The following is a 21,283-nucleotide window of genomic DNA, read 5'->3' on the forward strand; positions in this document are numbered from 1 at the left end:
GATTTAAACCTTCCATTGATAGGAATGTTCTTGGCTGCATGACGAGTGGTAAAACATGACTACTAGAGTCAATGGGTGAGCTTTTGCTTGTGGAGCGGGAATTCTTGGGGCACAATTGCAGAGGGGCGGAGCACTTCTATGTCTACAAGTTAAACATTGCTACCAAAAAGTAGGAGAAGGTGGAATGTTTGCGTGATTGTGCTTTATTTTTGGATAGTAATGGATCGGCAATGTCGTTATCCACGGACAAATTGCCAGAATTGGAAGAAACTTGATTTACTTCGCAGACTCATATCAAGAGTGTTCATTTAGTTCTTTTAATTATATTCATGTTCGAGGAGTATTCAGCTTAAACTTGTTAAGCAATATTATACAACTGCAGCTCATGTGAACACTAGGTATGCACCCGCCCTTTGGATTGTGCCTAGTCCCTGATGATGTTGGTATCAAACTTTAGTTTTGTTTCTATTTGACATGTAACAAGTAGGCTTATGATACTTATAACTTTTAATAATAAGTCTCTGAAAGTTATCTAATATACATTGTATGAGTTCCATTCTCGCGTCATTATCCACCCGGGAATTGCTAGGATTGGAAGAAAACTCGATTTACTTTGCATACCCGTATGAGGAGTATTGATTTTGATGATATTCATGTTGGAGGAGTATTCAACTTAGAAACTAAAGTTGTTAAGTAATATTATACAACTGCAGCCTTTTGGATTGTGCCTAGTCCCTAGCTTATGATAAAATATAATTTTTAGGGTTTTAACTGTAGACGTCCCTGAATTTTGCCCCTAGTTGCAATTGGGTCCGTGAACTTTTTTTGAGGCAATTACATCCTTTAACTCAACAAGTAGTTCCAATTGAGTCATTCCGTAACAAAAGATCTACTGGAGTGAGGGGTATATTGGAGTCATGCTCTTGTTGTGAGGGGTATATTGGAGTTTTCACGATGGGAGGAAAACTGAATTCAAAGGTCTATAAGATCTATCAAAAGAAAAAAAGAATTTAACCCCAAAAAGAGAAAAAACCATGCTATGAATTCAAAGGTCTGTAAAATCTGTAGAACCCATTTGTGCATTGACAATTCCTACAAGCCTCACTGCTCTAAAACCCAACTTGACAACACAAACACACCGCCTAAGCCACCACCGTTGTCTGCACTATCCTTAAAACCTGGTAATTATTCTACTGCAATCTTGACTTGGCTGAGTTCCCGGACGAAGCCCGAGTTTGCTTGGACTGGAAGGGCACCAACCCAATTAAAAGATCCAAGTTGAGGTCACTACACTTGTACATATAATGACTTTGCAATTTCTGTTGTTGTTGTTGTTGGTCTTCCTCTGTGGTGGTCCCATTGCTGGCCTCTTCTATGTTGTCCTCTTCCATCTTAGGCTTGAACAATACAATATTGTTGTTGTTGTTGTTCGAGGAGGTTTTGTTGATGGTTTTGACAGAAATTGACACTCTCCTCAAACCTCTTCTCTCTCACGCCTCCAAGCAGCCAAACGTTTCTCTCTCTTCAAACCTCTTGGTATACTGAATCAAACAAGGAGCTCTAAATGTGTGGGGCTTCGAGATTATTCAGCGAATGAGACCCTTGGAACTCGAAAGGGCACTTTTACTCCTCATTTTGACGGGCAAATTGACAGACTTAGATGACATGACCCAATTGAAACTATTTGTGAAGTTAAGGGATGTAATTGCCTCAAAAAAAAGTTCACATACCCAATTGCAACTGGGTGCAAAATTCAGGGACGTGTACAGTTAAGAACCCTAATTTTTAATAATAAGTCTTTGGAAGTTCTAGTCTATTATCCAAAAAGGATTTCATATTCCTTAACATTAATCTTCCATGAAATGAAATCTTGTAATGACTTGGCAAATTAGCATAAAACGACAGATAACAATCCAAATCCAGAATAACTTTAACCTTGTCCTAGTCTTTACTATCCTCGGAACCCCAAAAACTCACACACCAAACAAATAAAATCTTATTTAATTTACCCACCAAAGCCAAAGCACAACTGATGTAATAAAACCAAAGAAACAAACAAACCAAGCAAGCAAGAACTTGCCAAGCAAACGACAATGGCGTCGTCCGCAGCAAGGATCACCTTCCGCATACTCATCATAGCTCTGGTTCTTCTGGTCCTCTTCTACGTCGGTCGACCTCTCTACTGGAAAATCTCCGCCACCATCCACGAGATCCGCGAAAACAAACAGACCGTTCAACAAGGTACATACATTCACTTTCCTTTTTCCGTTTTGATTTTTGATTTTTCGTTTTCTGGGTATGAATTTTTTGCTCTGGTTTTCGAAATGGGGTTCAGGTTTGTCGAAGATCGTTCTGGAAGCTCAGAAATCGGTGGGTTGGTACCACGACGAATCGGATTCGGGGTCCCGCGTAAATCGGGTCGCGAAGAATGTCGGGTTGGCCACGACCCGGAGGCTATTGCTCCACCAAGTTTCATAAAAGTTCTTTTACCGTTCCGATTTCTGTTATGTGCTTTTCTGTGTGGGAATGTTAATGGTGGCCAAATGGGTTTGTTGTTCAGATCTGGTCTTTTCGAATGAAGTGGCTAATTATGTCAGATTAATATATTTCCAAAGAAGTGAAAATTTTCCTCCTGGAAACTACTACTTGTTAGAAAGAAAAATTTGTACAACCTGCAATGTATGCCGGATATCTGGAAATATATAAATAGAGTTGTACTGAGTTTTGTTTTGATTTAGTTTGATTTGATGCATTGGATTCGATTAGTAATTGCCTTTGGTTTTGATTTTGGGTACGCTTTCAAATCTGGAGTTTATATGCGAACCCGAAAAAGGGATGGATTTGGATTAGAATACCAAGTTTAAAATTTTAACTATGGCTGTTCATCAAACTATAGTTTCCATTCTGCAAGTTATGTTAGGAGGAATCAGCGGATTTTGTTTCTTTTTGTTATTTTCTTTTCTTCATATAGTCATGTGAGGGGTCATCCATGCTCACCAACTATTGGATTATGATCCAATAGATCATACTTAGTCACAAAATCAACTAAGTATCTAAGGCACTGGAGAAGTCCTCTTAGTGTTCTTTCCATCATGTGGGTGCATGTGTAAAGCCGAAAGGGAAAGCGTGAAGGCGGTGCAAATGCAGATATCTGAGTGTTACAACTTGGAAGCGTTTTTTTTTGCAAGATTTTGATTTTCTGTGTGCAGATTGGTTCTGAAGAAACAGGAGAAACCAGTGAGAACTTCCTAGTCTAAATGTTGATATTATTTAGCTGTTTCTATCTGTATGGGTTACTATTACCTACCCATTGCCTTAAATTTCTTTAGGCTCAAAGTAGGTCATTCAACTGCCAAATACATGATTTTACTCTCCTTTCAAAGCTTAGTGAAGTGAGAGCCATTTTTCTCAGAGTTCATACTCTACTAGAGTAATTTTTCAGTGACGGGCTAAAAAAAGTCCATGATATATCAATTTTGCCGTACATTCGTATTATGATGTGTGAATTAGTAACACCTCGCGATGGTGATGATGTGTTAACACACAAAAATTGCACCTCGGCTGTGAACAGTATGGGTCACTTCCCATGACATAGTAGGTATGGCATGAGGTGGTCAAAGGACACATAAAAATGGGCCATAAGAGATTACAAGTAATGGGATTTGGGCTTGCCATTTTGCTTGTTTAATCAGATGTGTATGGCCTTTTTCACTCATTTTGGGCCTTTATGACTTAGTTGGACTGCCAAAGCTTGTAAATCACCTTCGATTTTTTTTTTCCCCTCTTTTCTTCACTGATTACAAATTGAACAAAATCCTATGAAATCTAAGAGCATCTTTAAAGGATATGTCAAATTCATTGTGACATTTTTATCATGCAGAAAAAATTGTGACTCACTCTAACTGAAATATTAAAACCCACGTGGTATAATGTCTCTCCTTTACATGAAATGTCAAATTGACACATAAATCATTAAATTTAAATTTAATTTGACATCTCTCCCTAACTCTAGGCTTAAATAGAAAAAATAAATAAATAAAGAAAATTATTTGTATTTTTTTAGTAACAAGAGACTTACCTTGGGAACTACGATGCATAAATTATAGATGTCCAATAAGTTCACAATATTTTCCAAGATACTCTCTCCAACATCGTAGATCTTGGTCTTTTGACATTTCTCTAGAGCAAGCTTTTGTGCATCAAGGTCAACAACAGCTTCCCATATCAATACGCAATACCATTGACATACATACACTTGTTTTGTTCAAACTTGATTTTTCTGGGTGTGAAAATGAATGATGATGGAGAAAGAAACCCATGCAATGACTTTTGGACAGTTTGAATCTTCAACGTCAGATTTTTCCTTTACATAGATTTCCAAATACACTCGATCCAAAGTAGATTAAGTCAGCTTTGAATTCTGAATTCTATAAACTCATGGGTCGTCCCGTGCAGATGAAAACCATCATTTCAAATGAATTAAATTCTGATCATCTAGAACTAGAAGACTAGAACTGGATTGGCTAGGTTTTGTAATGTTATAAGATTTTACAATATAATATAAACACTAGGTTTTGAAATGCTAGTGTTGCCGTTTCTTTAATAAGCGCATGGACTTTGTCGAAAAGTCATTCTTACTTTAATTAAGCTACCTTGAAAAGTCATGAGCTTTATTGTATTGGGAACTCTACTTATTGCAATGTAGACACACCTCCCATATGCTCCTTTTCAAAATCCTACATTTTGGAGGTGTGTCCAACACCAATTCCAAAGAGAATATGTCCAACTCCAACAAATGTAGGATTTTGAAAAGGAGCATATGGGAAGTGTGTCTCTTTGGAGTTGGAGTCGGACATATTCTCTTCTCCAATATAGGATTAGTCATTTGAATTTGATTCACAATTTCTACCAATCTCATCACTTGATCTTTCCATTATTTTCAAGCACCAAAGCAATCTGCACCACCTTAGGACATTGTAATTAATAATAATCACCACATACCCTATCGAGCAAGTCTCTGAATAATTTAAAGTCAACTCCAACTTTGAGTCGCATATTGTGCTTGTTCCCTACATAATATAAGATGACTTTTAATTTTGCAATCATAACCATCTTCTATGATGCCACTTGTTGGGTTTCTAAAAAAATAAAAAATGGATACCACTTGTTGGGAGTCAAAGAGATTTGACACCCATCTTACAATTATATTATCGCCAACTTAATCGTTAAAACTTAAATCACATATGATTCTTATTTTTTATATAAGCGATAATATAAATTATACTCTAAATTAATTTAATTTATAAAAAAAAATTCAAACTTAAATGCAAGAGGCGCTCATTGTTCTGACCAACTAGGTTAATATATGAATATTACAAAGCCATCTATTGTTAAGGGCCATCCTCTCAATTGGGATAGAAGAATAGGATCACTTTGACCAATAGACTATTGAGAGGCCCCTTTAAAGCATGAGTCAGTTCTTCTCCGCATGCTCAAAAGAATATGTTAAATATTACATGCTAGCTAGATAAATAGGTCGTCAAAGCTTAATCCATGCTAATTATTAGTTTCATTTAACTATGATAAAATCATATTTACACATTCTCTAATAGACACGTGATATTTATTGAGTGAGTCTCGCCTCTATTAACGAGATTGTACAAATATGTCACAATATGACCAGTTGAAATAATAGAAGCAGAATAGTAATCACATTTGAGACCATTATCTCATTCTCTCGCCTTGGTTTAATTATACGCAATGATTTTTATTGCATGGGGCCATACTTAGGCAGTCCTCACTGATCATAATGAACTTTATTAGGTTTAGCTTTGTTTAGACCACAAATATTTCTGAATGACTGAAAATGGCTTGCTGCTGGCTGGCCTTATTCAGAATCACATTCACACAATGAATAGACAGGATTTTTTGAAGTATACAAAGAGCATAACAACAAAATTCAAGGTGATCGATCTAATCTTGTCCTTCGGATTTTCATGTACGTGTCCAAACTAGCACCCTATTACCAAGGAAAACGGGAGCTTTAATTAATTTGACCAAAATAAACTATTTATATATATTTGTAAAGTAAAGCATCTTGACTGCAAACGTACCTTTTTCTTTATTATTTTTCAAATAGTATATGTATCTAGAAATGGGAAATTTGGGAGACATGGACTTAGACAAATTAGAGTGGATATGTTTTTCAGTCTGCACCCGAGTTTAAATTCCTCTATCTTCGTAGTTTATATTATATTAAGTAGAATATCGCTTGTATAAAATAAAAATAAAAAAGATAAAAGAAGAAATGATAAATCTTTCTTAAAAATGTTCTCAAATAATAATTATTAATTTTTTCAGCTCCTGCATTTAGGCTTTGTACATTCACCTGCATATTAGTAAATCTAAGCCGCTCAATTAGTCTAACGATTTAACACACGTATTTTCATAAAAGCTACCATACATGGAGCCTAAATGCTAGAGCCCAAATGCGGATAAAGTTTGATGACATATGGTGCTTTTTTTTATTTTTTATAGGACCATATAGTGCTTCTTAAATCTTCTAATCACTTTTTGGTTAGCCCATAATTATTATCCCTCAATGGTCAATATATTCATTCCATCAACTTAACCTATACATGTATATAATTAATTAATTAATTCAACTTTTAATTCGATGGCCACCAATTAGAAAAACAAGTAATGGCAATGGGGGCTATCCCTCAACTATAAAAGCTCATGCTCATTGAATGGCTGAAAAAATAGGATCTTAACGTGGTGGGGTTTCTCACATCAAATGTGAGGTGGTATAGAGTTGGAGAACATTCAAGATTAATATATAAATGTGAGAGACATGCGAAATATATATATGGTGCCAACCCAACTGCCCTCCCGTTAAATTCTTTATAATTACCCACAACATCAAATCCCAAAAAACTCATGTAGGGTTTTCAGTTCGAATTTTAGTATCTGTGTAGTGTGTATAAGTTTAATATATTATCGTCCATTTCAATAAGAAATGTCCTTTAAAAAAAAAAAAACTATGCATGTTTTGTTTGTTATTATATATCATTTATTTATTTATTTTCTTTTGGTTACAATTTCTTATTGCATTGACAACGTCACAATGTGTGTATGTGACACAATTGTCAATGTACTAAGTTTTGATATGATGATGGATGAACACGTAAAACACCTTAATATTAGTCTACTGTACATAATTGACCAATTTAATTACAATTAGCCAACCACTCTTTTCTTTTTCTTTTTCTTTGTCTTTTTCTGAGAGAAAAGCCAACCACTCATTAAGAATTGAGGGAAAATAGTGTTCCCAATCTGGTTGGACTTGATTCATTTCGTGTTCATTTGGTTTAATTCTCGTCCCCAACTAACGATGCTTAGGTTTATTACTAACGATACTCATGTTAATTTTAGACTAATTTTATCCTTGATTGATATAATAAAAACCTCATGTTACTCATGTTAGTTTTTTTTAATGATTATTGTTGTTCGATATAAAAAATAAATAAAAATTAGGACCATCTTCAAGGGAGATGTTAAATTCAACGTGGCACTTTTAGTATGTAGGAAAAATAGTCGAGACTCACTCCAACCGAAAATGTTAAATACTATGTGGAATAATATTTATCTCTCTTGCAGTTACTTTTGCATGTTTGACCTTGTGATGTTATTTTATTATTATTTTTTAATTAATATGCCTATATTATAGTAAACCAATAAACGATATTTTAATGAGTTTTTCTATTTAAACTCCGCTTCTTTTTGTTCACTCATTTTCTAAGTTCACCCCAACTTCTAATTCAAAATTTCACAATTTTTAATAAAACCCCACTATCTTCCCAAACTACACCTAAATACACACTCCAACTGAAAAAAAAATAAAAATAAAAAATTCATCAACCCCACACCCCGCTATGTTTGTGGGGTCATACCCCATATGATCTTTAAGATCTTAACCCACTGAAATCTAGTGATTGAATTTCTGTATAAAATAAAATAAAGAAATGAGTCTTGAGTGAGAAGATGAAATGGATTACACACATAAAATGATCAACAAAATGATCCTAAGAGATTGTGATGCATATATTTCTTTTCATTTTCCTATAAATAAAATTATCCATTAGTATCCAATAAATTAAATATGCACTTGTGTTGCAGGAAAGGCATTGGGCTTTCAGTCATATCAGGTTCTATTTGCTGCGAAGATCACTTTACTTGGTAAGCATATATGTACTGTTACCTTTTCGCCTTTACCCAATGGATTTGGTGTCGGATTATTGATCTTTTCAGTGACTTGTTAATGCTTCAGGCATAGGATGAACTGTATGAATGCTAATGTAAAAGAGAAGAGTAATCTGGTAATAGGTTGTAGACGAATTTGTGTTTTGTTAAAACTTAATATGAAGAGTGGTAAGGTGTGTGTATAGATGTACTAGGATTAAGTATTCAGTTGGATGACATTTTTTGTCTTTTTACACAATAATAAAATTTAAGAGCTTAATTATTTAAGTATTGAAGTGAACAAAGAAAAGTATAAGGTTTAAATAAAAAAATTATATTTTAATTTGACATATCAGGTAGAATGTAAAACTCTATTATATGTCAAATTATCGCACAAGCCATCAAATTCAAATGTAATGTTTGATATTTGACATCTCGTTTGAAGATACTAATGTTTTTACTATTAGATTAAGTATTAATTAATTAAGAGACCGACCAAAAAGAAAAGAAGATATAATGGAAAGTGTGAAAGAACCAAAAATTATTCGATCTCCCCAACCGCCAAAGCTGAAAAAGAAGGGATATTAATGGCTTTGGCTGGATGCTTTGGGTTTGTTTGAGTCTTGCCAATTATAGAAATTTGAATAAAAACATGGTGACTACTGACTGGTTATATAGAAAAGGGGCCCACAAATGACAAATCAATCGTTTCAAATCAAAGTGGAACTGCGTGTCACACACGTGGCCACACACCATTGGACGGTTTCAAAGCTTTTTGGGCATTCACGAAAAAGTTCAGCAACTGTTCATCTATGACTAATTGAACTTTCATGTGAACAAAAAAAAGAAGGGGACCAATTGAACTTTCATCATGGTATTGGATTCTCATAAAAGATTCGGATCATTGGGTGCTTGGAAGTTGGAACAACATACCTATCTATGTTCTGACCAAAGAAATACCTATTTATATGGATGAGTAGTGCTAAGCCAGTTGCCAAACAAGCGTATAAGTAAATTTTGATTGTTAATGCGTATAAAATTCGTAATACATTAACGATCAAGATTAGTTCAACCGAGTAGTGTCTTTATATGGATTCTAATACAGTTTTGGTTTATTTGGATTTCTCTACAATATTGATAAATTTCCTTTCCAATCATATTCAACTTCAGGTACATTTAAAGACGGTTATAATTTCACTACTCTTAACTCATACATTTCTCAAAGCATTAAGAACAATGTGAAGTGCCCTAAATCCTAGCCGTTCTCTCCCTCTGTGAATCTTAAAGGAAAATTCCATAGAGGAGGGGAGGAGGAAGAAGCGTCATTGCCCCTCCTCCCCCTCCTCTCTTTTTGTCTTTTCCTTCTAGGTTAGTAAATAAGTCTACTGGACGTTTTGAATAAAAAGCCTCTTGTGGTGGTTTCTTCTAAGCCATGGTTATATTAACGTTCCCCATCACCCCTTTTAGTCTATGCTCTCAATCAAATCCTACTCCCCAAACCCGCTCCCCAACGCTGCTCATTATTCTTTAAATTTGATTCTACATTATCTTTGACGGAGGTTGCTGCAAATCACCAAATTGTTCTTTGGCAAAGTTGTTTCGTTTATTTGTTCGCTCTTATGCACAGGTAGATCGCTGGAAATCATATTTTCCCCATATTTATTACAGATGCAGTGGTGGGTGTGGCCGCAATGGTGCTTCTTCAAGTGGTGATGGTAGGGTTCATTTAGGCTCATGGGTTGATTTAGGATTTTGGTTTTGTTGGATTTGTGGACTTTGTTTGGGCTTATGACTAATTGTGATGATGTGGGTTAGTAATTTAGTACAGCTTTTGTTCGTGTTAGTTTTGCTTTTAGCATGTTAATTTGTTGCCCTCTTGGGATTGGTATTTTAGATGTCTTGTTGATATCTTTGATTGTACCTTTGAAATTTATCTAATGAAGTTTCTATTTGATCCAAAAAAAAAAAAACAATGTGAATTTCTACCTTAGACATACATGTGGCTCCACTACTAATTATTTCAAATTATCATTATTTGTTAATTAGATATTAGCCTCTCAATACAAGTAGAGCTGGCCACGGGTAAGTGTACATTTGGTCCAAACTCAAACCGCCAACTTGAGGAGGTAGGTCTGGTACAATATTTGACACTACCTCTCTCACTATATATGTCTCCTCTATCAAATAAAGAGAAGAGAGGAGTGCAACAGGTATAGAGAAGTTTTTCTCCTAAATAGAGAGGCTAACAACACATCTTTACATATGCTAGCATGCACTAGTGAACCCGTATCAGTGCCATCATGACTTTAATATTATTTTTAGTAATTGTCAATTAAAATTATTACGCAAGGTAAATTTGTTAAAATGTCGGTGGGGAGAGAAAAACGTGAGGTAGCAATAAGGTCATTCCCTAAAAAAGAAAATATAAAATTTAGGATAAGTTCAAAAATAAAAAGAGAAGTTGGGTGCAATCCATGTATTTTTTGTTATTGATCGAAGTCCTTTGACTTTTGTGCAATGTAGGATGACATTCCTTTATATATATATATATATATATATTTATTTATTTATTTATGTTTATATATAATTTTAGGGCTTTATCATATAAGGACAAATATGTCACATCCCAGGACCGGCTCCGCCGCAGCACGATATTGTTCGCTTTGGGGCCCCCTCTCTGCCTGCACGGTTTTGTTTCTGGGAGCTCATGAGCAACTTCCCAGTGGGTCACCCATCCTGGGATTGCTCTGGCCCCCAACTTGCATAACTTCGGAGTTCTTACGACTCCGAAGTCAGTGAGCTCCCAAAAGGTCTCATGCTAGATGGATGCGGGTGTGCACAAATAAGGCACATCACCCCCTCTCGGTTGGTTGATGTGGGATCTTACAACCCACCCCCCTTAAGGGCCCGACGTCCTCGCCGGCCCACTCGCACCACACGGCAGAGTGGCTCTGATACCAAATTGTCACACCCCGGGATCGGCTTCGCCGTAGCACGATATTGTCCGCTTTAGGCCCCCCTCTCTGCCCGCACGATTTTGTTTCTGGGAGCTCACGAGCAACTTCCCAGTGGGTCACCCATCCTGGGATTGCTCTGGCCCCAAACTCGCTTAACTTCGGAGTTCCTAAGACTCCGAAGCCAGTGAGCTCCCAAAAGGCCTCGTGCTAGATGGATGCGGGTGTGCACAAATAAGGCACATCACCCCCTCTCCATTGGTTGATGTGGGATCTTACAAAATATGAGGGCACAAAGACAAAATGGTCCAGCGTCTCCAAAATTAGAAAAATTGGTGCAGTTACTGCCCGACAGTGACATGAAATAACTCTTATGTCACTCACTGAGAGTGACATTGAACAACTCTCGTGTCACTGCCCAATCGTGTTGTTTCATTTTCCACACGTTTTCAAGACTTTTTTCATGTGCTATGTTCTCTATCTAATTGTAAGGTCCACCTAAGTCATTTTTGAGTTCTAGAGAGGTTGGCATTCTGTTGGGAGAGTTGGGATAGCACTTACGGGGCAGCTAGACATCCAAATGCATTGAGCATGTGCAGCTAGTGTGTTGTATCAGTCAAGACATTAATGTGGAGGCTTCCCATCCCAAGGAAATTAATGAAGGTGGCTGGTGAGAAGATTTCTCAGCACAAGACAAGAATGGCTAGTGTGAAGACTTCTTATCCCAAGGCATTGATGAGGGTGGCTAGTAAGGGAGGTAGCAGCTAAAATGAAGCTTCCTACTTGTATATTTAAGTAGGAAGTTCAGATAATACAATTAGGACCAGAAAATAGAGAGAGCTATGAGTCCAAGGAAGAGTGAGAGTAATCAGCCCAAGTTAGAAGCTGAGAATAGTGGTGTACTTCCCCCTCAAAGTGAAAACGGCGCTAGGAATGTTTTTTGGGAGATAGGGACTGGACAGAAAGAATTAAGATGAAAAATGAAGGAAATCCCAAGACTATTTTTACTAATTAAACCACCTCTAATCTAGGTAAATCCATAAATCAAATCAAATCTAGGTAAATCTATAAATCACCTATAATCTAGGTCATTAAACCCAAAAGTCACTTCTAATACAGGTGTAGAAAAACGAAAAAGAACCAATTCGACAATCTATGTCACTTTCATAATTGATTCTCAGATAATATATCTTAAGAAACTAACTGATGTTGAGATATATATATTTGTTTTTGTATAAAAGTTTTGTCTCCTATTTTTGGATCACTGATATCTCTATAGATCCCATTGTTGGCAATGTACTGTTGGTGAATATCTATGTCTGCAACAAAGCTCTTAGGGCCAGTGGTGGACCTATTAGGGCGCAAGGAGGTGCACCTCCTTTCGCCTGAAAAATCGTTGTAGGTGCTTCAAATTGCCTATTTGCTCAATTGGTGTATAGATTACCTTATTTCCATTTTCAACATCTAAGTAAATGTCTTTGTCCTTTTACTTTCATTTATTTTTATTTTACTCCATTTACTTAAGTTTACAATGTAAATAAGGAAGTACCCCCCAGTTGGATTCAAATAAAAATACTAGAAAATCAAATTCCCACGAAATCAAAATATGAAAAATTGATTTTAGTGCAAAATACGATTTAGGCTAAAAATGATGGCTCATTAAGTCAATATATGCTTCATTCTAAAATCCTATAAAATCAAGTTTTCTTATTTGATGTGTAAGGAATAAAAGCCGCCAAAAATTATCTTGAAAAAATTATTATTCCGAAAAACCGTTTTTCATACTTAGTCAATATTGCACCTCCGCTAAAAAATTTCTAGGTCCGTCAGTGCCTGGTGTCTTTAATTATACTTAGATTTTAGATTTTATTAATTAAGATATAGTCTCAAACATGTGTATTGACATATATGTCAGGTTCTAGACAAAATGCATAACAATGAAATACACGTATTATAATTTGTAAGAGCAAGCAGACTCACCTCTTCTTTGGAGGCCTGCGATATGGTTGGTTTTTTTGTAGGGACGGTAATTTTCTCTGCGGGGATTCGACCCTAATGGGTCAGGTATGAAGGAAAAAAAAGGGGTATGGGGATGGGTACGAGGAATTTTTTGGGTACGGTGTTCAGGGAGGAGTAGGGATGGTATCTTAATCCCTAACCTGAACCTTCCCCGTTTAGAATATATATTAATTTTTTGATGAGGTATATATATATATAAATAGGGTAATACTAGGCTTACCATATTTTTATACCATATTGTGTATTATCTCTCTAATGGAGATGGAGCCTACAAATACAATGGGCCCACCTGTGGTAAGCCTAGCATTTTCCATATAAATATGCTATTAAGGTGATTGTACCGACTAAGTTTTATATTTTTATATTATTATATTATATACTTACAAAATTTATACAAATCTTAAGCCACACTACTTATTTATTTAGTTAACTCCAATACATATATAAACATTCTTATATTGTCTATAAGTATATATTATATATATTTATTATCTTGCCTTAGTAATCTTCAACAAAGTAGTTATATATTGGTTTTTTCTTTTGTAATGGGTTGGGTCGGGGAACCCATTCCCCAACGAAGGTAGGGATGGAGAATCCCTGATATGAATATTGCGGGTATGAAGGCGGAGATGGGGGAAAAAAAGCTTAAAGGGGATGGGGATGAGAATGACATACCCACCCCCAATTCGACCCATTACCATCCCTAGTTTTTCGTTTTATCCCTCGAGGAAATAAAATAACTGATTTTTAAAGAAATGTTTTAATAAGAAATTTTCAAGGGTGTTTTGAGAATAATCCATGGTATGTTAAGTAAAAGTTCAATGCTTTTTTTAATTTTAATTTTCTTATAAATAAATTTGAGTCAAAGTGTCATGATGAGCATTTTTGGGTGTGATATTCCTTTTTCACTTGGGTGTATGCAACTATTAGCTTGAGAGAGAGAGAGAGAGAGAGAGTGAGAGAGAGAGACGACAATGTACTGCATATATCGAGAGAGGTGGCTTATCAATGTCAAGGGTCCCTCCCAAAAGAGAGAGTCGAGTCATCAAATGTAAGAAAAGGGGAGGAAAAAAAATTCCGATTGGACCTCCATTGTCTACTCTCATTTTGTCTCTTACAACTTGTATATACTAAAATGTATTAACTAAAAAAATGAGAAAATACCGTGTTTATTTTATGTGGTATCACTCATAATCAAAGGATGGGATTCGCGGCTCACTATTAACAACATCGATAATGTTCTCAACTTAATCACCTGCATATACGGGAGTTGTGGTGTATTTAATTTTATTAAGTTTCTGATATGAGACTTTATATTCTTCAACATATTATGCGTATTCATTTATTATTTGATAAACAAATTTAGTGACTCTAGCATTATTACAAACTTGGTATTAACGCTTTACCGGCCTAAACCTCTTCATCCTTATTGTTGATTGATATAGTCCAATCTGACTACATATGTCTCCTTACGAAAACAAAAAAACGAAAAGAAAATTCTTAAACGACTAAAATACTTGGAGATGAGAATATGAACCCATGTTGAGTTGTAAGGGTATAATGTGAACCACGAGTATTTTATTGGTCGGGGTGACTTTCAAAAGGACAAAATAAAGAAATAAAAAAATAAACTTATGTAGATAATAATTCGGTTGGTTTGTTTGGCGTAAGTTTGTCACGTCCCGGCGTGAGTGACGTGTGTCCCATACTTGATTATTTCTGCTCATTTATCATCATCATTTGTCAACTTTGCTCTTTAGCTTCCCGCTTACCTGGCTCTTCTAGCCTCTAATTAAGTTTCTCACTTATCAACCCATGCCTCTGTAATTCTTTAAAACCACTTATATGTAAGTTGATAAATATATATATATATATGCATATAACATTTGGTATATATCTATATATATATATATATATATATATATATTTGGTCATTCACCTTGAGTTTTGTTTACTTTTGTTTCGTGTTCCTTTTGTTTGACACATTTCAGGAAGGAATGGTTTGATTGAAGGCTTGAAACAATATTGTTTTTAGAAACCATATTTTCGTAGTTTCGAGAGAGAAAGATTTCTGGGTTTTGGTTGAAATCAAGAGAGAGAAAATGTTATTGAAGAAGAAGCACTTTAGTTGGGGACGGATAGTTATTGTTGTTGTGGGACTAGTTAGTTTGCAAGCCGTGGAGGGCTGGCCTCGCCGGATTCTCTTGGATACTGATGTCGATACCGACGATTTCTTTGGTCTCTTGTACCTCTTGAAGCTTAACAGATCAGAGTTTGAGTTGGAGGTAAGTTCATGATCATGTCAATGTTAATTTGTGATGATTCATTTATGTTCCAAATGTTTTTTTTTTTTTTGTTTTGCCAAAAAGCATTTCAAGGCCAATAAATGCTTGAGCTTACATGTATATATGTATTTATATTCATAATTTATTGCTTGGCTTATAAGTAAGTCTACGCAAGTGATGACGATCACCATTAAAACTAATCCAAGTTTTGGTTGATTTAAATCCAAAAGAATGCAATGAATATTGGGTTTAAAGATGAAAAAGCTGTAGTTCATACTACTATTAGTCCTTGAGGACTGAGTCAAATAATTCATATAGTTGAGTGGATTCTATATTTGAAAAAATAATAATAATTAAAAAAAAGGACTTTAATTAAAACTGAAGACAATGTGCTTTTGGAATTCTCTTTTTGGTTGATTTTTGCAACCCTACTTTGTGTTTTATCTTTTTGGTCAAATGGTGAGACAACTTTGTGTTTTCCATTATGTAAAAGTGAGTCATTGTTTTTTTTCACCTGTGGTAATAAGAATTACCGCACTGTAATTAATTTTGTTACCACCACAGGCAGTGACAGTGAACGCAAATGCTTGGACAAATGCTGGGCATGCTGTGCATCAGGTGTATGACATGCTATACATGATGGGACGTGATGATGTTGCTGTTGGTGTGGGAGGTGAGGGTGGGATTAAAGAAGATGGCACTATTTTGCCAAATGTTGGTGGATATCTTCCAATTATTGAACAGGCATGAACTAGCTTAGCTCCCTTGTTACCATGTATTTATATGATATTTTCTCAACTGATAGATATATATATATTTTAATTATGTGAAGTTCATGTTTGTTAATTTTCTGATAATTATGAGTGCAAAATTATATTAAATGCAGGGGATTACAACAGCAGGAGGATGTAGATATAGACAAGCCATTCCTGTAGGTTCTGGAGGTCGATTAGATATCGATTCTAATTTTGGCATCAGAAAAGCTTTCCTCCCTCAGGTACAACATAAATTATTACACAAAATGTTGAACTTTTTGTTCAATCACATGTTTGACAAAAATTCCATAACTTTACTGCATGTTCTGATCAATGTTAATGCAATGCTGAGATAAGTTGAAGTCTTTTGACTTGAAATTCCTGCAAAACACCAGAGGAAATGTAAGGCATTTAAAAAGGGGATGTAATGAGAGATTCTTTGTTCCTTTTGGTCATACATTTTATATCTGGCTCAGAGATTTTTTTCTTCTTTTTTTTTTTTTTTTTTTTATATGGAATTAGGGGAGCAGGAGATATAGTCCTTTTCGACAACCTACTGCTCAGCAAGTGATGATTGACAAAATATCTGCAGGTCCCATAACTGTGTTTCTTATAGGAGCACATACAAATTTTGCCATATTCCTTATGAGCAATCCACAGTTGAAGAAGAATGTTGAGCACATATATGTCATGGGTGGTGGTGTGAGATCAAAGAACCCAACTGGTTGTTGCCCCGAAAATGCCACCTCTTGTGTACCCCGGCAGTGTGGTGATCCTGGTAATGTGTTCACAGACTATACAAGTAATCCTTATGCAGAGTTCAATTTCTTGGGAGATCCCTTTGCTGCGTACCAGGTAATCCTTATTACATCACTGCAGTCCTTATTAAGAGTAACGTTCTCTTGCCAGATTTATATTGCTAGACTGTTGATTATGTTGTCGGACTGTGATTCTGATTCACACGTTCGAGCAAGAACAACCAACCTGTTCAGCCGTCCAGATTCTCAATCTGGCAAGAGAGCATTTCCTGTTTTTAGGCTTCTAGAAAAATGGTTACATTTTCTTACAGTGGTGTTGATATTTCAGGTGATACATTCTGGGATTCCTGTCACCCTCGTTCCTTTGGATGCAACAAACACCATTCCTATTAGTCAAAACTTCTTTGAGGCATTTGAGAAGAGTCGGAGTACATATGAGGCACAATATATCTTCCAGTCCTTGAAAATGGCTCGTGATACTTGGTTCGACAACCAGTTCTATACGGTAAGTCCATGATTCTTTTTGGTGTTTGAGGTGCAGAAAGTGTATCATCTTTTTGTCATTGCATTTCCCTCTTGTGATTAAGACTTTCTATGCCTTAAACCACAAACATTGTAAGCAATCAAATGATCTGGTATGTTACAACTTGACTATTTTGCAGAGCTATTTCATGTGGGACTCGTTTACAGCTGGTGTGGCAACCTCAATCATGCGAAACTCGAATAACCCTCGTGGCGAAAATGAATTTGCTGAAATGGAGTATATGAATATAACTGTGATTACTTCAAATGAACCTTATGGGATATCTGATGGCTCCAACCCTTTCTTTGATGGCCTTAAAGTTCCAAAGTTCAACTTAGACAAACATGGTGTGCATAGTGGCCACGTTCAGAAAGGACTTAGAGATCCATTTTGCATTGTAAAGGAAGGGAAAGGGAAATGCAAGGTAGAGTTGCCTATACAACTTCCAAAGTCTAATCTCTCATAGTGGTTTTAAGCTTTACCTTTAGTTTTCTTCCCATACGAAGGCGATTAACAACATTGCTCATTTTGACATGTTTTCTTCTCATGTTAATTCAAATTTTGATTGACTTTCTGTTGCTACACAATCCAACAGGATGGTTATACAACAGAGGTAACAGGACCTGAGGCAGTGCCTGTGCTTGTTGCTACAAAAGCAAAACCAAATCAGGACCCTGAAAGCCCACTTAACAGAGAATTCTTTAAAAGCTTCTTAGAGGTAATTAAGTTCAATAAAATACCTGTTCCATTTAAATTCTTTGAAAATTTGTCATCCTAGTCTGGTCTTTCCATTCCATGTAAAAGTGATATGTGTGATTGGAATGACAACACCTTTTCCAATTGGTTTTACAGATCCTAAACAACCCTCAACAAAAAGGGAGATTCAATTTCACAACACAATTTCCTTTTTACAAGGAAGAGACATATAAACCAGAATTTGGAACTAGAAAACTGGGTAAACCTGTTGTCTTTGACATGGATATGAGTGCTGGAGACTTTGTAGCTCTGTTCTTCCTCCTCAAAGTACCTGTTGAAGTGATTAATCTCAAGGTAGAGAGGTTTTTTTTCTTCTTTTCTTCCCATTTTTATTTTCTTCTTGTTTAAGTAACCCAAATGAGCCAAATCTGTTTCTCCTTTGCTTTCAGGCAATAATGGTCAGCCCAACTGGGTGGGCAGATGCTGCTACAATAGATGTCATTTATGACTTACTGCATATGATGGGCCGGGATGACATTCCAGTAGGTCTGGGAGACGTATTTGCTATGAACCAGTCTGATCCAGTTTTCTCTGCTGTTGGAGACTGCAAATACCTTAAGGCCATCCCTCATGGGAATGGTGGATTATTGGACTCGGACACTCTCTATGGCCTTGCCCGGGATTTTCCCCGAAGCCCAAGAAGGTACTGGAAATAACTTTTTGATCCCTCTGAATAGCATGGAACTTTTGGCATAGAAATTATGGAAAACAGTAATGCTAAGTTCACCAAATAATGTGTCAGTATGTGTATATATATCAGTATCTTACATGGTATATGTTAGAGGAGGTTCGGAATGACCCAAATTTGAATAAGTGAAACACCGTCACATTATTTAGTAAACAAGTTTGGTGTGTGAATGTTAGATGCACTGGAACTGAAAATCTCAAGTTGTTGTTACCAGGTATACAGCAGAAAATTCTGTAAATTACGGAGCCCCTCGGGATACAGATCACCGTGAACTCAGACAACAACTAGCATTGGAAATTTGGGAGTCTCTGGTGAAAAAACTGGATCCAGGATCTAAGATTACCATATTGACCAATGGACCCTTGACTACTTTAGCAAAGATTATTTTGTTGGAGCAGAACACTACCTCTGTAATTCAGGTTAGTTGATTTTGAATATATATTCTCTGATATCAAGTTTTTGCACCAGATAAAAAAAAAAAAGAAAAAAAAAAGGGTGCATATTCCTGGTAATAGCAGTATCCAATGAGGTCAATGCTCATTGCAGGATGTATATATAGTTGGAGGCCATATCAGCAGCAATGACAAGGACAAAGGAAATGTGTTTACTATCCCTTCCAATGAATATGCAGAGTTCAATATGTTTCTTGACCCTTTTGCTGCTAACACAGTGCTTGGTTCCTCACTTAACATCACACTCATTCCACTAAGCATCCAGCAAAAAGTTAGTTCATTTTCGAAAATCTTAGAAGGGCTGCGCCGGAGAAAGAAGACGCCCGAGGCGCATTTTGCCAGGCGAGTGCTGTCAAGGCTCTACCGTTTGCAGCAATTGCACCATAGATATTATCACATGGTAATTAAGCTTCCTAATTGACAATTGCCATGAATTTGATACACATTGTTAGGGAGCATGAGGAATTTATAAGATAATTTTCTAACTTGACCTTCAAGTATTTGTGAACACCCTTTCTCATATGTTATTATGATGCAGCAAACTTTCTTGGGGGAAATACTTGGTGCAGTTCTCATAGCTGGTGATTCCCATCTGAACCAAACCTTCCAATTCAAGCCTATCAAAGTTCATGCTGAAGGTGTTGAATCAAAAGATGGGCAACTTTTGATTGATGAAAAGCAAGGGAAACTAGTAAGAGTATTGGACAGTGTAAATCCTAAAGCCTATTATGATCTTTTTGCAGAAAGGCTTAGTGATTCAGAGCAATCTGCTGTATTAGTAAATTTTGAAGAGCAAGTAAAATTGTGGCGGAAGCCTCCAAATCAAACCCAGCCTACCCCATAAGGTGTGTAGAAATTTGTATGAAACAGTGTCTTATGAGCAAAGTAGGCATTCTGCTCTTTAACACAAACAAAGAAAAAAAATACAAAACCAGAAAATGCCATTGGAAATTTCTTCTTTGGCTTATTTATTTAACAAGGAAAATTCTTCATTGTACTTACTCAGAGCTGATCCTGCTATGTCAAATTTTATATTGCACAAATTGTCACTAATTACTTTGTAGCAGATAAACATCACTTCCTTTCACTGACAAGGACATGCATATAAAAATCAATAATTGGTATACACTTTATATCTTGACAGTTTAAAGCTTTTAGGAACATGGTAACCAACAAAACTCAAAACATTATTATCACCATCATTATTATAATTTCACCATCCAAGACCTGTTAATTTTGTAAGCTTATGCCATGCTGCATCACAACAATTTAACATTCTTCTGCAAAAACAGAGCTGGTGTCTGGATGGAGAAAAACTTGTATACCACAGGGATAACACTATTTCGCTATCCCCAACTAATCACATTCTGTTATGCGTTATAAGGATTCCATATGACAGAACATGATTGTATGACGACAGCAAAACAGTGTTATCCATGTTTCAGTAGTTGCTGCACAACACTCATATCCTTTACATATTGCCATAACTCCTTTTGTCTACTACTTCTAAATTGCATTAAAAAAAATTCTAGAAAAATTTCCCAATAGTCTTGGAAGTATCAAGAATTCAATAACTAAGAGTTACAACTTGCATAAATTCTTGATGGTTTTGAGTTCTGAGACCTAATGTTGTCGTAGCCTCACAGTTTATAATTTGGTTTGTTGGGCAGCTAAGAGAATTTTGTTTTTTCGTCTTTATTCACAGCAACCAAACAGGGATAATTTTGATAATAGACCATAGTGTTATTGCGCGGTGATGGCGGTGATCACTGACCTTTTCCATAGATTCTCCATTCCTAAAAGAATATACAATTCTAAGAGAAAAAGAAAAAAGAAGTACCCACGTTTGCGT

At 35.9% G+C, this 21,283-nt stretch overlaps 2 protein-coding genes across 3 annotated transcripts; both read left to right on the top strand.

Moving 5' to 3' along the window:
* The first annotated feature begins 1,990 nt into the window (after positions 1-1,990).
* On the top strand, positions 1,991-2,737 carry LOC117614652. The gene is made up of 2 exons (XM_034343532.1): positions 1,991-2,241; positions 2,336-2,737. The coding sequence occupies exons 1-2, from the start codon at positions 2,094-2,096 to the stop codon at positions 2,476-2,478; spliced, it is 291 nt and encodes a 96-aa protein (XP_034199423.1). The 5' UTR covers positions 1,991-2,093; the 3' UTR covers positions 2,479-2,737.
* A 12,157-nt stretch (positions 2,738-14,894) lies between these two features.
* LOC117614093 lies at positions 14,895-20,428 on the top strand. Of its 2 annotated transcripts, XM_034342782.1 has the most exons (13): positions 14,895-15,061; positions 15,206-15,499; positions 16,064-16,243; positions 16,386-16,496; positions 16,777-17,109; positions 17,341-17,517; positions 17,675-17,959; positions 18,131-18,253; positions 18,388-18,585; positions 18,681-18,934; positions 19,194-19,398; positions 19,526-19,831; positions 19,970-20,428. In XM_034342782.1, exons 2-13 carry the CDS (start codon positions 15,317-15,319, stop codon positions 20,273-20,275), a joined length of 2,661 nt encoding a protein of 886 aa, XP_034198673.1. In that variant the 5' UTR covers positions 14,895-15,061; positions 15,206-15,316; the 3' UTR covers positions 20,276-20,428. The 2 variants fall into 2 exon arrangements, with proteins under 2 accessions (XP_034198673.1, XP_034198674.1); XM_034342783.1 differs by lacking the exons at positions 14,895-15,061; positions 15,206-15,499; positions 16,064-16,243 and having other exon boundaries at positions 16,385-16,496; positions 16,847-17,109.
* The last annotated feature ends 855 nt before the right edge of the window (positions 20,429-21,283 follow it).

Source organism: Prunus dulcis, chromosome 1, assembly GCF_902201215.1.
Source record: "Prunus dulcis chromosome 1, ALMONDv2, whole genome shotgun sequence".
NCBI lineage: Eukaryota > Viridiplantae > Streptophyta > Magnoliopsida > Rosales > Rosaceae > Prunus > Prunus dulcis.